The 18,591-nt window shown below is 37.6% G+C and overlaps 1 protein-coding gene across 5 annotated transcripts in view; it reads left to right on the forward strand.

Moving 5' to 3' along the window:
- Positions 1-18,591, forward strand: part of tnrc6c1 (trinucleotide repeat containing adaptor 6C1) — a 75,876-nt gene that overhangs the window by 24,807 nt on the left and 32,478 nt on the right. For 4 of the 5 annotated variants that reach the window (XM_058771387.1, XM_058771388.1, XM_058771389.1 and 1 more), the window contains exon 4: positions 18,297-18,587. The exons of the other annotated variant lie outside the window; for it this stretch is intronic. In XM_058771387.1, coding sequence (XP_058627370.1) covers positions 18,297-18,587 — 291 coding nt within the window. The remainder of the gene's footprint in view (positions 1-18,296; positions 18,588-18,591) is intronic. 5 annotated transcript variants of the gene reach the window in all.

Raw genomic sequence — 18,591 nt, forward strand, 5'->3', positions numbered from 1 at the left:
TTTTATACAAAAAACAGCTTTTTATGTAAATTTCACTTAATAAAAGACCCACATTTCTAACTTTCATTCATGGGGATAACATGAATCATTTGACATGGTTTAGTGTAAAATTTTTGTCCATATTTTGGAAATTGCAGTTTCAAAAGTAAAAATTATCATTTTTACCACTAGATGGCTGCAGAGCTCCACTATTTACTATTTGCTATTTGACCAACTGAAAGATATCTTTTCACAAGTTTTTTTCAGTTGGATTCATATCTACATATTGTGAGGGGGGCGGGGGGTGATTGCGTGTGCGTGCATTGTCGATGTGTCAGTATCACCAATTTATTTTTGTGGTGGCTCTGCATTTGGATTTTTATTTGACAAATTATAAAGAGCAGTTTTTTAGTCTCACAAATTTATTCCTCTGTGTTTGTGTGTGTGACTGTATGTGTGTTCACAGCATGATCATTTTGCAATATTGGAAGTGTGACACTTCATTTCTGTCCATGTGTGTTCTGTGTTGTTTCTGATTTTGAGGATGAATTTTGTCCATTTTCTATGCGGGGTCTCTTCAAATAAAATAATCCAAAATGCAAAACCACCACAAAAATAAATTGGTGACACTGACACATCGACAATGCATGCGCGCACACACACACACACACACACGAATAAATTTGTGAGACCATAAAAACTGCTTTCTTATAATTTGTCAAATAAAATAATCCAAACTGCAGAACCACCACAAAAATAAATTGGTGACACTGACACATCGACAATGCGCGCGCGCACACACACACACATACACACACACACACTTAAAATTATATGAAAAACAGATGATTGAAATAAATGATAAACTCTAAAGACTCCAACCTTTCTCTTTGTAACATCTTGTTGAGGTTTGATTCAAATCATAATGAAACATTATTGAAAATTTGATTTTTTTTTTTTTCAGTTCTAAAAATGCAAAACTGTGACAAAAATCATTTTTATTGTTATAATTGTGATTTTACAATATGTAGATATGAATCCAACTGAAAAAAACTTGTGAAAAGATATCTTTCAGTTGGTCAAATAGCAAATAGTAAATAGTGGAGCTCTGCAGCCATCTAGTGGTAAAAATGATAATTTTTTACTTTTGAAACTGTAATTTCCAAAATATGGGCAAAAATTTTACACTAAACCATGTGAAATGATCCATGTTATCCCCATGAATGAAAGTTAGAAATGTGGGTCTTTATGAAGTGAATTTTACATAAAAGCTGTTTTTGTATAAAACCTATATAAAATGTCTTTTAATTTATTTATATAAATTTAAAATATATCATAAGTCTTCCAAAACTACACAAATGTGGAGTAAAACATTAATAAACAGAGTAAAATTACATTTGTTTTAAAATATATATATTTTGTTAAAAATTACATTTTGTTGCCTGGGGTCTCTAGAGACCCCAAAGACCATAAGTGTAACTTTTTTCACACTAACATAAAATCAAGAAATCATTCCAATTTTATTTTTTATTTGTAGATCTGGAAAGTGTTGACGACCGTACAAAGTCTCATGCCATTTGGAAAAAGAGAACATTTTTTTAAAATTTAGCAAACTTCATTTGCGGGTCAAAAAGACCCCGAAGAACGCACAAGGGTTAATCACCAATTGGACATAGGTTTGCTTCAAGAATGAACAATGTGGCATGAATGAGTTTGAAGTTCGTTGTTTTAAAAAAAACAGAGCAAGCGGAAAGCGAACACGCGATCTATTACAGCTCTCTATATGAAGCATACAGACTTTATTAGAGCCACAGAAAGACAAACATTTTGCTGAAAAATGCACAATACATAATTTATAGCCTAGGGTGAAGTCATTATGTACATTCACAACGATTTGGGACAAATATAATGTAATTTAATAGAAAAGCTTTTCTGTCGGCTGTATTTAAATGCGAGTCTGGAGTTTCCCTCTCTGTGCAGCGCCCAGTGTCACGTGTCAAAATAAACAACACGTGTTGTCAGTGATTTCTGCCTCTAGAGGCCACTCTCGTACTGTATAATGCCAGCGGACCCTTCTCAGCTACTCCAGCAACGGTTGCAAACCGGAAAAATATCGGCATGGATTTTTGTCGATAACCGATAGTTGTGGCAATCAACTATCTGTGCCGATTAATCAGCAAAACCGATGAATCGGTCGACCTCTAATATGTATTATGTGATGGTTTGCACTCTTCATGTCATCAAATCTTGAAAGCTTCTAAAAAGATTTTTGTTGGAATCACACAGTAGCAAGAAAACAGCTCAGTCTCAATCACAAGTCTATATCAGTAGAGCTATATCCATAAACATTTTACTTATTTATTTTAGTGTCGACCGTAAAACGTGTATGTATCTAACTGTATCTCAACTAGTGGTGCATGGTGGTAGCAACTCTTGGATTATCTCAGGAATCTCATATACTGATAAACTATCTTGTAATTAGTTACTGAGAGTTGCGAAATATTTTAATTGTCAGTAATTGTTTACATTATTTTGCTGAGACTGCTGTGCCTCAATTTTAATGACATTTAATTGATTTATAGATTGACTTACTCCTAAACATCAGGAAAGCATGAACATAAACCTGTTTTTTTATTGTTCAGGCAGCTATGTTTGTATTGCAGCCCATTCACATCGGTAACTCTTATGATAACTGTAAAGTTTTCTTAATGATAATGACACAGAGGAACACTTCAGTTGGGATGACTTCAGAATAATTTTTTTCTCTAGCTAATGAATGATAAAAACATTGACGGGCCAATCAGAGTCCACCTGATTTTAAACGGCTCATGCATTTAAAGTGGTAGATGACAGGCCTGCAGCGTGGCTTTATAGTACACAGAACTTTGTTTTCCGTTGGTGTGGATGCTAATATCGCAGTAGCTATCATTCTGTGTGTAAACATCCTTTAGTCTGTTTGATATGGCAGTCGGGGGCTGTTCTAGTGGGGTGCGTTACCCAGCAGGCCTACGTCAGGCTGAACAGCTCACACAGGTTGTTTGTCAGTTAACACCTGCTCTGCTTTAAGGACCTGCTCATTACAGCACTTTCCTATGCCATATTTGCCGAGTTAGGGCATCGTTAATTACTGCTAATGACTCAGTCTGGCTGTTCGTCCTTGAGTTCCTCCTTTCGTAAGGAGGAGTTTGATCCCCTGAGACCTTGGCATCCACTGTACGAGCAGAGTACAGGCTGCTGCGCCTCGAGTCTATAGCCAGACAGCCCATCTGAGAGGGCAGCCACTACCCACTGTGTGCATGCAGGGCAGCAAGCAGAGGTATGACTCATGGCCTAGTGAAGCATGCTTTTTGGATGTATTTTTTTTTTTTTCAAGCTCTGAACTTGCTTTTTAGAAATTCGCTTTGTTGTTACTAAAATGTCTCTTGGCATGAACACAGGCACAAAATAAAGTGCCACTTTTCCCCCGGCAGGGGGCTGGTGCTATAGCTGGCATTTCAGTTTTGTGCTTTTGTTATTTAAAATGCATTGTGATTTTATTTTATTTGATATATATTTGCTTTAATTGTAACTGGTTGATTCAACTCGCGGAATCAAACGATTTAGGATTGTGGAATATGTTCTCAAAACTTATGAAAACAAAGACCTTGATGAAATGTTTATTTGTTGTGTGTGTATATATAACAATCTTGTTTATCAGCATCTAGTATAGGTGTATTTTATTTTTCAGCGTCCTCTTAGAGCAGTCCATTTACATAAGTTGTTAAAGAGAGGTTTTTTTTCATTGCTCTGTGTGAGTTATTTTAATAACAGATTATTTAGCCTGTTCTCATTTAATTAATTAAACCAACACTTTGCGTTGTGTGGTAAATTGGAGCATAATAATGGGGCTTTATTTGACTGAGACACCCTCATGGAGTCAGTGGGATGAAATGGGGTTTGTATCTTGTGAGTTGAAACTGTAAGGCAAAGATCCCCAAATATAATGAGACCTTTACCAAGAATTACTATTAACTATTAATTAGGCTACATTTATAATAACCTTTTTAAAGTGCAACATAAAAGAGGCTTTTTTTCTGATTTGGGTTTTTCAAAGTGCATCATAAAAAGGGAACATCAGGCTAGCCTGTCTGTACAAGTGTTCGGCTGTTGTACAACTACTGGGCCGCTTAAGTGAAATGTTTTTTTTAGTCCCGCTCCCGCAAGGTTATATTCCACATCCGCACCCACCCGCTAACTTAGCTCTGTGCAAAAAGACGTGAACATTTGTTGTTTAATAAACAGCTTTGTACACCTGGATTTTAGGCCAATGAGATTTGACTGTGGGCGGAGCTACCAGTACAGAAATGAAAACCCAAGTAATCGACAAAATGCCACACTGCTTGTTGTGCATAGGTTAACAGAAGAGAACATTTTATCACATGTTATTTTATCATATTGTGACTGGTGAGGACACAGTGTGAGACATGAATTTCTTGCATGGTCAAAAGAGGCTTTGGTGGTTTTCTGATTCGGAGTGTGTGTATGTGTTTGAACTGCTGGAGGTGGTGTGTGTGTGTGTGTGTGTGTGTGGAGAGACCGAGATGTTCTCTGACTGGGTCAGTATTTATAGCCTGCCTCAGGCAGTGCAGCCTACCGCCATCTTGTCTTTTTGCCTGCCGTGTGTGTGCGTTCACACGAGCTCGATCTCCCTTTAAAAAAGACTCTTCTTCGATTAGCGTACTGTCCTTGAGTGTGTGCTTTGAAATGTGGCTGATCACTTTGTGTAAAAGCCCCACTATAGCAGTAATAGTACAACAAAGGGATGGTGGGAAAAGCACAGAATGGCTTATAATAGAGCTGTCTGTCTTCATAACGTTCCTGTCTGAATATCAAACAGTTTGGTGGAATGTAGAGTGAAGGAACGCAGACACATACGTACCGGTAGCGCAGGTCCGGTGAGCCGAGCTCCGGTATCTGCTCCACAGGCTGTACCTGCTCGTCTTCACGTATCTTCCTTTGATCATGAAGCTCTGGCTCATAAGACCCGGCCTGGACTAATTCCGGCCTAGGGTGTCAGACGAGGCAGGTTACTGTGTGGTTCCTCAGTGTTTAGCAGTTTGTGGTGCTTCATCCCAGATTAGAGGCTTGTGCAAATTGCTTTGTTTTAAGAAGTGGCCTCAGTCCAGAGATAGCAGATTTCCTAGTGAAATTGGTGGCCTCATTGTTATGACGCAATGTTGGGAAAGTTACTTTGTGATGAGGCTAATCATAAGTATTTAAACTACAGTCTTCATGAGCTTCTTTATGAAGTAGCTAGCTACATTTACAAGCTACTAAATGCATTTTGTTTTTACCTAAATACATTTAAGCCATTTAAGAGGACAATATTATATAATATTTTTAGAACACTCAGAGAAAATCAGAGCAGTATTTATCTGCAATATAGATCTTAAATACAACTAATGAAATAAACGAAATGCCTAAGTGGGGCATTCATATTCATATTCAATACCATGACTGAGGTGAGATCCTTGAGCAAGGCACCGAACCCCCAACTGCTCCCCAGGCGCCGCAGCAAAAATGCTCCGGGTGTGCGTTCACGGCGTGTGTGTGTTCACTTAGGATGGGATAAATGCAGAGCAGTAATTCCGAGTATTGTCATACTTGGCCACATGTCACGGCACTTTCACTTTTGATGCTTTTTTATTTATTTGATTAAAAATAGTTTAAAAAAACACTAATATTGTGGACTAGTTTTCTAGTTTAATATGCCATTACCATTGATAATTTTCAGCAGTCATTACTCCAGTCTTCAGCGTCACATGATCCTTTAGAAATAATTTTAATATGCCGATTTGGTAGAAACCATGATGCATTTTTACAGGATTCTTTGCATTTATTTGAAATAAAAAATCTTTTGCAACATTATAAATGTCCTTACTGCCACTTTTGATCAATAAAATGCATGCTTAGCGAATAAAAATATGAATTTCTTTCAAAACTGACCAAATATTAAGATTCTGATCCCAGAAGTCGCTATGTAGTGTGTTGACTCAAATCTTTTTGTTAACCATGTAACCCAAAAAGCGAGGTCCAGTGGCCTGTGGGAAGGTGTTCTGCGAGTATGTCTTTTCTTGCGCTTCTGAAAAAAATCACTTGATTTATTATTGGTTTCTAATTTAATTCTGACTCCTTTCTCGTTTAAATCTGACTCCAATTTCAAGTTTTTATTAAATACAAATTGCGATGGTAATTTTAAAAACTGATCATAACGTCCGTTGTGTTACAATTAATACCTGATTATTCTGGACTCGCTATACTTTCAGTTATCCGTTCACTAGGGACCTAATATCTCTTTTGGCCGAAGGCTCACAATCACAAATTCACCAGTCTGATGTTAGTCAGAGGGTGTAGGTAGACTAATACCTAATTGTCGGCCGTCAGGTGCTTTCTTATGACAAAAAGTGTCGTTTTCTTAGTCTTTTCCCGTACAACTTGCTAGAATCAGCGATAGACAGAAATCTGAGGTCTCCGATGACGTGCCTACTGCTCCGTTCATTCATGAGCCTTCAGTTTGACCTATCCTGGCCATAGATTTGCGGTAACAAAAGCCTCCTCACAGTCTAATGGTCATAATGATTTCAGCAGAGTCTGAAATAAATCAAGAAATAACACTTATTTTGCCAGGCATAATAAAACATCAATTGAAAGAACAAATTCAATTAGTAAAACGAATACATCAATTGAAAAAATTTATCTAGAATTTAGGTACACAACTGATCAGCATAAAACACAAAATAAGAAAATTAATGTTGAAATCATTTCAAAGAGTCAGCATACCTGGCAAATAGAGAGACACATGGCAATCGTGTGGGAAGTTCTGTTTACAGATGCTTCCTTGAATGTTTCACCAATCCTCTTTAAATTCTCAAATCAAAACAAAAACAATCATACATTTAGCATAATAAAAGCTTCACAGGACCTTTTCCTGGGACATGAAATGACCTGAAAACCATATCTAACCTGGGGTAGAAAAAACAGCATCTGGCAAAGACCTTATCAGGGGCACAACCCATACCAGAAGAACAGAATTTCTCTCAGATTTGAGATCTTTATTTTTGTGAGTCCTGTAGCAGCCTAAGTGAGGTCTGTTTGTGTTGTGAGGAAGTGACAGATGCTCTGCTGTGATGAGATCTGGGAGAGGCGGAGAAAAAAAACAACTGCAAGGTGTGCATCTCCATAGCAACAAGCATAGTCTGGGACCTGGGGATGCACACGGCATCACAAGGTGTCTGTGTAATAAGTGCCACTCTAAGGAGAGTCACTCGTGTGTCTGGCTCCAGAGGACATGCACAGATACCCTCTGTACACTGAAGAAAATGCTCCCTCATTTACTGAACTTAAAAAACATGATTGCTGTCATTTTTACATAAAAAAATGTTTCCCTACTTAAGGCGAAGGAAGGAATTTAAATAGAGGTTAGTAGTTCTGAAACAGAATTGTGGAAAATCATGAAAATTGACTTGTATAAGAAATATATATGAATTGATACATGAGAGTAAGAATTAAGATTGATTGCAAGATTTCTATAGGGGATTAGTTTTTTTTTAGGGGGCCTCAAGAAAAAAAGCAAAACAAGGATTAAAGTAAGCTAAAATACTTAGAAAATTTGTGTAGGGTGAGGGATAAATTAAAAAAAGGAAATAACATCATTTCTAAGTGTTAATTTTAGACCTGCAAAATTATGTAAATTTAAATAAAATCTTTAACATAATCTTTTTTTTTTTTAATACATTTTTGTGTTTATGCCAAGCTCTGAAATATTTTATCAGGTTGAAACTGTACGTAAAAGTATTATTAAAAAAGTGGGGAGCCTAGGAGTCAAAATTTGAGAACTACTTTTAATAATACAAAAATAATACTATTATTATTAATTATTATTTTAAGGTACACTCAGTTTTGAAGCGTTTTCTCTGCTGGAAATAGCCGTTTATAATATCCTGCCACAGAATATTAGGGAGCCTAAAGTAGTATATTTAAAATACATTTATTTCATACCAAGTATAGTTCAAATCTATTAACACATTTACTGACATATTGCTCTAGACTTGCTGATATAAAAAATATAATTAAACTTTTGTGAATTACTACTTGTGCACAATGCACATTAGGGGTCGACCGATATGTGTTTTTCAGGGCCGATACCGATTATTACAGACCAAGTGGACCGATAACCGATATTTTTAACCTATATATTATGTCTGATGTAAAAATGAAAATTAATGTCAAAATTAAGAATAACAAGGGCTCTGACAAAAACTGCCTTCCCTGGTGTTGATTGCACGTCTTACTCTCTTCATCCTCCATGCATCCATCTACAATAAGGGTAATATATAAAGAGAGAGTTAAAAGTGGGGCCACTGCATGCTTCATGATTAAGCCTATGAATACTGTACTACAGCTAAACAGCTTGGGGAAATGTAAGTATTTGGCTTCAATAATTTACATGTTAGAAATGTATGTGTAATAGCATAACCTCTCATAATTATAATATAATAAGTGTAAATAATTTAATTGTCTTCATAGCTCCATTATAGAAGTTGTGAAGAAGACTGCAACTATTTTAATTAAACTATAACACTAATAGCCTGTTATAGGCACACTTGGTTCAATAGCCTATTGAAATGTCACAATTCATGTCGTCCTAATATTGGCCTATGTGACAGTATCTTAATCTTAGCCTATGTGACAGTAATTTCCATTAGTTTTCATTTACAGTGTAGTGCAAATGAAGCCATAAAACATTAATTTCAGTTGTCTTTTAATCAAATGAGATAAACAATTTTTTGGCAAACAAATGGATTTACCATTAAAATTAAAACATGGAAGAAATAGCGTATTGTGTGATTTATTCTTTTAAACAAAAGATGTTGTAGTAATAGTAGTAGATAAACCGAACATTTATTTTGACGGGTTGCCATGAGGACCTCTTAAGTTTCTGTATAGCCTATGTATGTGATATGACGATCGTTTTACTCAAATGAAATGGTCAAATGCTCATGAAGTAACTCTCAGAGCAGTTCTGGGGATGTTGTTCATGTATTTATGTCCTCATTTAGTGAGACGGCAGATGCTGAAAACACTGCGAGCGTCGCACACTTCAGTGTGTGTGTGTGTGTAATCAAAACCGCGCATCTGTGCCATTCACATATACAGAGACACGCAAAATTCATATTTAAATAAGTCTTTTTGCAGCTTAATATTTACAGATACTAGTCCATAGCGCGAGTCAATTTAAGTGTACTGACCTACTTTTGATTAATTCATCCAAACTTTGACGAACTCCGTGACTCCGCGTTATACTGTAAATTCCCTTTATATGACTTTATATTTATTCCGTCTGCGTTTTCCCCATCGCGGAAACCATAAATAGATAATATTTAGGTGTTTTGCAACTTCAGTGTAGTGGATTGTGATTTATTGCAACTTGAGCAACATCTGCTGCTGATTTGAGAGACAACTGATGCGTGATGATCACTGAAACTGTAGCAAGCGCTTACAGTGTGAGAGTGCCTTAGTCTTCCACATTGATTGGTCAGACTCGTGACTCCCAACAAATCAGATGCGCGGTGGGCGGAGACTGCTCTAGGCAACAGAGTGGTGAGTTCTGACAGGCTGCATCAGAGCCAAATAGCGCGTTTCAAAATTAAATAATTTTATCGGCACATCGGTTTTGAAAGTGACCGATACCGATAATCATAAAAATGCATAATATCGGCGCCGATAATCGGTTGACCCCTAATGCACATTTCTTAATATTAAGTCTAAAATGTGTTTTAATGTCACTATTGATGAGGATTGTATGATCTTTCAATGATATCAGTCTTTAAATGCAAGATATTTAAAGTGTACCTGAAGTATACTTGCAATAGTTCCACTTTAGCATCATCATATATACTTTGGTTGGACTTCAGCACTACTTCCACACAATTAAACTGCAATAAGTACGAAATTAGTTGTTCCAATGTAGCAGACTTTAAGTATACCAGTTTAGTATACTGAAAGCACAATTGCAGGGTATTTTTATTTAGTAAATAACATGTAGATGTATAGTATACTTAGCATGAAATAAATGTATTTCAAATATTAGTATTAGTTTTATTATATTTATTTTTCACTAGGTGAACCTTGTCAGAAAGTCTGGGAACCATGACAGGTGATATTATCGTGGAAATGTGAGTTTAATGACTGAAAGAATAGAACTTTTTGTTTTCTCCAAACTCACGTGTGATTTTAGTTCCTTAGCTTTCAGTGTAGCCTATGTTTTATAAACACTATATAATTTTCTGGAAAGCAAGGACTGTTTAAAATAGATCATGGCAAAACATTTACAACAGAGTCTGTCAAAGTGACAGATAATGATTTGGTAGTACAAACTCTGCCTGTGCTCTCCTCCACAGATGGCCACTAACATGCCATTGAGAGCAAGTGACGTTCAATTATATTGACCTCAAAAACCTGTTCTCTCTGTGAGGTCTGATTCACATCTCCACATTACAATGCCTTTGTCTTGTCTTGTAACTCGCTCACAGTCTGAAACCAGGGCCGGAAAGTGCTTTTGATCAAAATAAACCCACTCAGCATTTTCTGGCCTCCGTTTGAAGTCACGGCTCATCTTTGAAAGCCTGTCATTACGCTTTAGCAGCATGTGCGGAGTGCGTGTCTGTAGTAGGAGGCGCAGTCAGCGTGCTGTAATTACATTGAAGGTGTCTCCTCTGTACTTAGACTGGGCTCAGGTCCTGTAATTTCAACCTACCGTCATGTTATACCATTCTCGTACCTTTAGTGCTTTCATCTGTCCTGTGTAGTCGACGAATTGAACGTTTAATGCAGGATTTAATTTCCCATCAGTCAGTAAATGAAGACGTCTTTGTGAAAGTGAGAAAGATCTGTGGCACACCGTGAGATGGAAAATACTCCCTCGGGCTGATGTATAATATGCTTTTTTTTCTTTTTCTATTTGTAATGAAGTGCTTCTTAATTCTCTGGGAGTGCAGTGTGCGTTTGAGCAGTTTCGCAAACAGACGAGTTTAATATCTAATGCGGCCTCCGTAAAAAGCTGATGTTTGCTTTTTTCCTGTCAGTCTTTTCTTCCTGCTCTAGAACAGTGCCTGGGTTTTTGTTGAGACAGCATCCCATGAACGTCCCAGGCAGTTTTTTTTTTTTTTTGGTATGATTTATCTAAGTGTCTGTTTGTTTGATAAAACAATTTTAGTGGATGAGCTTTTGCATGTCTGATTAAGTTGCATTGGCTCACTGTTGCAGTTGTATACTGTAGAAGAATGGTGATTTAAAAGAATTTTCCAGGATCAATAAGTTAATGTATATCGACAGCATTAATGGAATAATGTCCATTACCACAGACAATAATTTCTTTTCTTTTTTTTAGTAACAGTAAGGCACTTACAGTGGAAGTACATGGGGTCATGCACTTGCACAATGGGGGGTGTCAAAGCAGAAATATGGAACACATTAATTATGCAGTCATAAAAATACATGCGTTACTCTTGTAGGGCCGGTGAATTAGTTTTTCATCACTGCAATTCATTTTGAGGTTTGTGTACCTGTGTGCACAGAATTTTACACACATTATATAATTAGCTATTTCTAGCTGTTCTTGGAAATTTTGCTGTTTTTGCAAAAACCTAAAAATGTAAAAACATTAAAATAATAAAATAAAAGCATAAGTATTATTTTTATTTATTTGTAACATTTATTATTATTATTATTGTTATTATTACTATTCATTTATTCGTAGTATATACATTTTTTCTTCTTATTATTAAATTACATTTTGTGGTAATCAGCATTATGCCACAAATACTGTTTGCTAGTGCTTACCTTGTATTGAACCCATATCTTTGCTTTAACAGATCCTATGTAGTGTCTCTCTATCAGAGCTCTGGCGAGTGGCTTTAATGCATTTACACATAAGAGTGTGTATCAGAGCAACAAAGCTTTAAAATAAGCCTTAGTAAACTGGTTAGCAATTAAAGCGTTTCAGTTCACATGAATCTCATAACTGCATAATTGGTTGAGGATTTGCGTTGTGTATCTGTGTCCAGTACTCAGAGAGCTGGATTTAGATGCATACACACACATACACACTTTTTTTTTTTAATTTTATTTATTTATTTTTTTTCTCGTCTCCCATTCGAGAGCTCATTGCATCTCCCTCCCCCTTCCACTCTCAAACCTCCCCTTGCCAGTGCTGTGTTGTGATTGGACGGGCGCTGACAGTTTCCACAGAAGCTTCTAGAATACCTTTCATCAAAAGGCCTCGACTACAGTCATTTTTCACGGCCCCGGGGCAAAAGTGTGAAAGACAGAATATGCAGGTACTTCCAGGTTAATCAAGAGAAATTATCCATGCACTTAGGAGTCCATATGCTTCTTGTAACACATTCATAATCGCTATTACAATGGGCCGACTCTGATGCGAGAAAAGCGGAGGAGGACGGGGAAACTGTAGTGATTGGTCGGCCCAGCTCGTGGCAGGCAGGCTGAGCTGGACTTAATCAGGGATTGGCGTCACTGATTCCAGCTTAGCACTGCGACTGCGCCACTGGAGAGCGTCTGTGCTGCGATCATGGCATGAAAGAGAGCAAGGGGCCGCGACTGGGGGAAGGACGTGCGGGTGAGGGAGAGAGAAAGGGAGAAATTGAAAGGACATGTTAACGCTAGTTCGGGATTCATGTTTTCATGTAGCGTTAAGGCTGCGTCACGTTGGGCCTCGCCAGTATATAATCTATAGTGTATGTGAGCCTCTTTTTCAGCCAATAGGAATGAAGCAGTACATTCCGAAAGGTGTAGTTCATCTGAGTGATTTAAAAGATGTCTGGGGTAACAATTACACATACTAGCAAGCTAAATATAACTTTACACACATGACGTTTGGTGTTGGCAGCCAGAAGCTTGAAATGGTTGCATTTGTTGCATTCCCATAGTTACTGCTGTTTTTATTAAAGTAACTTAAATTCTTGTTAGCAGATCCTCAACCCAAGCACATACTCAATATTTCATCACAATGGTAATCTCCCCTTTTCTCATCTTGCTAAAACTGCATAAAATAACACTATTTCAAAATGTACTCTCCCTATCCAGTCCCATGCAAAGCATGAATGTGGAAATCCTGTTCCCGGTTACATTAACACAACTAAAGTCATTCATGTATTGTAGTCCCAAATTCATGTTTGGGGAAAAAGTAAATTGGTTGAACAAACATGATTACAAAAAGAAATATAAAATCTTTTAAGTAAAGTAATCAAGAAGATTGAAAGTAATTCAATCTTCAAATTCAATATTTTTTCAATCTTTTGTTGGGTCAACGATTAACACCAAAAGTAGACAAGTGTAACCTATTAAACAGACTGTGCCAAGTGATGAACACATTGTTGAATCAGTCTCCCCATCCTCTCAAACGACTTGTTCATTTGAATATACATGAATATTTTGCAGTCATTTCGCAATTTTATGTGTAACAAATCTGTAAATAATGACTGTTTGTCAGTAGCTGTTTGTATTAGTGTTGGGTGATACGCTCCATAGTCACATCGTCCTGTTGTCAGTCTGTGAGGTAGTTCCTTATTTAGTTTCAAAGACTGAGACTCCAGCCAGGGTATGGCTAAAACCAGCCTAATGTTAGTGTAATCTATTTACTACACATATCATTTTGGTCTTGTAGCAAAGGGAAGTCGTCTTTTTTTTTTTTCTTTTTTTTTTTTGACTGAATTTGTGTTTACCATGATCAGAATTTAATAAAAACATTGTAAGTTACTAATTTTAATGCTTACATTTCCTCAGTTATTCAAACAGCAGCTACAGAAAACGAGCAAAGAACATTTGCATTATGCAATTTAATAAAACACTCCTGTTATAATCAGTGAAGCTAGTTACACTGCATGATCAATAAATCTCTTATACTTGCATCGCACATACATCTGCACTTTGTTGTTTGTTAAAGGGGTCATCGGATGCCCAAGTTGATCTGATTCTTTAGGGTCTTAATGAAAAGTCTACAACATATTTTGGTTAAAATTTCTCAATGATAGTGTAAAAAACACCTTTACCCTGTCAAAATCAGCTCTGTTTTCAGCACGCTGTTTTTTTTTAGTCCATGTTGCTTTAAATGCTAATGAGCTCTGCTGACCCTGCCCCTCTCTTCCATGGAGTGACGAGCAGACCATAGATATGTGTATATTCCACTGATCTATATATAATGACTGGATCGCTCGTTGCGTTCTAAACTGCCGACAGGCAGTGAAGCCACCGGAAGTGTTCGATCCGCCATCTTACCATTCCCTACCAGCAGAGAGCACCATTGATTCACATGCAAACCGATGACCTAAAATCACCCGATTTGAAGCGAATCAGTCAAACAGGATTAGTTTTTATGTTATGTGTATGTAAATAAATTTTTACTTCAGATGTTATCTGCAATGTTTATGGTCTTTTTGGGCAGGATAAGCAATATATTTAAATCGTTTAGGTGGGTGTGTCTTATGCGCACTGCCGACACATGTTAACTGATCCAACACAAAATATAGCCTATTTCTTTATGTACGTAATTATTCAGGAATCATTAAACATAAACATATTTGTATCATAAATTGATTTGAATATACAATGAATAATAGTCTCTGTTACTATATTGCTCTGTTGTACTGAAATGAAAAGCTCAACTTACTAGAAGTCGACCGATAGTGGATTTTACCGATAGCTAGGTTGGACCACACTGGCCGATACCGATTAATCAACCGATAGTTTTTAAAATGGATACTGAACGAAAACTAAAATAGAGCTTTACTATTTTTAAAAAGCAGTAACAGTACTGAACCATACTTTGTAAATTAATACAAATTTTGTATTAATTATTAATGTTAAAAGAAGAAACTTTCAAATTTAAAAATTAAGCCTATTAGTAATAGTAAATGTTGAAACGAAATGAACTCTAACAAGGAACAATACTTCTACAGCTTTCATTAATGTTACAAATGGTTAAGTGTTACCATTTAATTTCAACAGTCATGCTTAAAGATAGCCATCTTGAAATACCTACACAAGGCCATATTAAAATTACATGCACAAGTTATTGATATTGTATGTATACTCTCACATTTTATTTGTTGCTATTTTAGAACACTGCATGATTATCTAATCAAAATTGTAAAAAAAAATATGCAAGTGACACACTGTGCAAAAGCGCAGCGCTGCGTCTTGGAGAAGTCCCAGGTGTCCCACACAACAGGTGCGTCACGTTCAATTCAAGCAGCGGTCTAAAACTGTTTATTTAATCACCAAACGGACATAAGTTTGCTTCAAGAATGAACTATGTGGCATAAATGAGTTTGTAGTTCGGTGTTTAAAAAAACAGCAAACGGAAAGAGAACGCGCAATCTATATTACAGCTCTCTATATGAAGCATACAGACTGTATTAGAGTCACAGAAAGACAAACGATTTGCTGAAAAATGCACAATACATAATTTATAGCCTAGGGTGAAGTCATTATGTAAATTAACAATGATTTGGGACAAAAATTATGTTATTTAATGGAAAACTATGTGAATGGTGCTCTCTTCCGCGGTAGAATCTTCTGTCGGCTGCATTTAAATGCACGTTTGAAGTTTCCTGCTCTGTGCAACGCGCAGTGTCACATGCCAAAACAAGCAACACGTGCTGTCAGTGATTTCCGCTCTCGTACTGTATAATGACAGCAGACCATTCTCAGCCACTCCAGCAACAGACGCAACACGGAAAACTATCAGCATGCATTTTTGCCGATAACCGATAGTTCCGCAAATCAACTATCGGTGCCGATTAATCTGCAAAACCGATGAATCGGTCGACCTCTACAACTTACCATGCATCATCTTGAAATAAAGCTTCTTGCATCTTCCGTACTGTAAGTTAGTCAGTTATTTCTCTGAATAAATTATGATGTGTATATTTTTAATGTCATGATTCAGCAACATCTTCAGACTCTCCAAGATCACGCAAATGTTTACTAGCATTACCGTTTATGTAAAATGTAACACACATGCTAAATTAATAATTTATTTAACCACCGTTTAAATCATTACCTGCTTCAAAACGAATGCTGTTAACAAAATCATTGTTGAAACATTTGCAGTTAGCTTACTGTACGAATAAAAACGCTAACAAAATTATAAACAATGAATAACTGTACAAGGCGAAAGTATGCGTGTATACAAAGCATAAATCTTCAGATTTCAGAATGAGCGCTTTGTGATTTCTTATGTTGAGGTTGTGTCATCATCCATCTGATGTTCGCTACTGTAATGTATATGAACGTAACTTTTTAATAAGCAGGGGAAATTCCCGACATTTTTTAATAACATGCCTAGGGAGTTTGCATTGTAAGAATGCACAGGGATACTTAACATTTAAAAACGCTGACTTGTTAGGTAATGTTTTCTCATTAAATTCGTACGATTTCCTATTAATTTAATAGAATGTATGGGAATACTGGGGAATACCAATATGGCGGCGAGGCGGCTTCACTTTCATGACGTCGTGAACAATTCAGTTCTCTATTATAGATCAGTGGTAGATTCCCTATTCGACCGCTCCAGATATGTTGTCGCGTCACCCATCTCGCATTCACCATAATAATCAATGAATATTCAAAGATATACAAGCGTATAACTTGCCGTTGTAGACGCACACAGTCAATGCGCTCAAAGATTTGCAGACCGTTACAAAAATGGCGGATGGCTTACATATCGCGGCCCATAGAAACAGTCCATAATGAGGCATCTAGATAGAGATCGGGATCGGCACATTCACTTCAAAATCAAAGTAACGTTAATCTTCTGCGTCTTTAGCGGCTAAGACAGCCTTGTCAATCAACTATCGAGGGAGAGGCCTGTGCAGAACTACGTCATTCTGACAGGAATCTCAAAACAGCCTGATTTTAGAGAGAGGATTTTAAAATAGGGATTTAAAAAAAAAACACTGGGTGGATTTTTATCATTATAGGATGGATGTGTACACACACTTCCAACACACATTTATTTTCAAACAACTTGAAAGTGAATTTTGCATCCGATGACCACTTTAAGAGAATTTGTGAGAGTAGAATTCATTCAGCAAGTGCGCACTCAACAACAAAACTCCTCTGTTTCAGCGATGACTCATCTGAATGCGTCTGATTGGCCATTGCATTCATTAACTCAACATTTGTGTGTGATTTGGTTATAACGCGCAACACTGTAAAAACACGCAAAAAGAAATATAATGGAAAATGTTGTCTTGATATCGTCTGACTATCGTCCATCGGCACAGCCCTAGTTTGTGTATATCATCATTTGATTTATGTCATTCGCATCGGATGTGTATCATTCCCTCATAAAGTCTTTATGTACTCAGTCTTGTACCTTTGTCTGTTTTCCTTATTTTTATATACTTACACTTTCACGTGCTTCAAAGCAAAAATTGTAATGTTGTAATTAATCTTGAAGTGGGTTGGTTTGATTCATGGCTTAGACATTTTTATTGACATTTTCTACACAGACAGTAAAAGCAGGGTGAGCAGTCACAGTGTGTTTTATTACAAACCAGCAATTTGCATTAACCAGTTGCAGAGCTGGTTTTTGAAGTTTTTTGGTCTGTTCGATGAGGACCTCCTGTGAATAATTTCAGTGCATCAGTGTAGACCTATCTATGTATGCATTTTGATATTTCACCCTCTTGTCACTGTCTAAAACTTCTGAAGCTACTAAAATCAATAAAAGCCTAGAAACCCAAGTGTTGTTTTTTTCTCCTCCAAGCTCCTTCTGCTCCACCATCAGACAGTGTTTTTTCCCCAGCAAAATAAGCATCTCCCCTGTCTGCGTTACGTAAGTCCGGCACTCATTCACGCAGATGTTTGCGCTCCCTCTGCTTCATCTTTGCCTCTGCCTCAGGCAGAGATCTCCCTGAATAAGGCTCTCTGATGGCTAATTGTGTAACCATTTCTGCCTCCTCCACGACACGGATGCGTTAAGATAAACGCCACTTTCCTTTCCTTTCGTCTCCCTCCCTGAGAGCCCCTGTGCGTCTAGACCGGCTGTGATAGGTAGAGGCAGGCGAACGACATCCGCGATGGTCTCGCCACCCGCTCATCCCTCCCGAATCCTCTCATAGTCGTCCCTCTAAAGACACTTCCTGTTTGCTTTCATTATGGCATGTGCTAAAATTAACTTTATCCTTCCCTCTCCCCCTTCTCTCTGTCTCTCTCTCTCTCTCTTTCTGTCATTCTTTCATCTGTGTCCACAGTGCCAGACTCTGCCAAGCCCAGCCCCACCCCTCCTCCCCCCACCAACCTGTCTGTGCCCTCAGCCAGCAGCAGCACTGGTGGCAATGGCAAGCGCACACCCTCCGGCAACCAACAGCAGCAGCCGGCAGCCCCTCGCTACCCGCCCCGAGAGGTGCCCCCTCGTTTCCGTCAACACGAACACAAGCAGCTACTGAAGCGGGGCCAACCTCTGCCCGCCGGAAGTACGGCTCTCGCGCAGCCAGTGTCCGCCAACCCTACGTCTCAGCCCTTCTCCTGCCAGACCCACCCAGGTCA

Source organism: Onychostoma macrolepis, chromosome 03 (genome assembly GCF_012432095.1).
Source record: "Onychostoma macrolepis isolate SWU-2019 chromosome 03, ASM1243209v1, whole genome shotgun sequence".
NCBI classification, from domain to species: domain Eukaryota; kingdom Metazoa; phylum Chordata; class Actinopteri; order Cypriniformes; family Cyprinidae; genus Onychostoma; species Onychostoma macrolepis.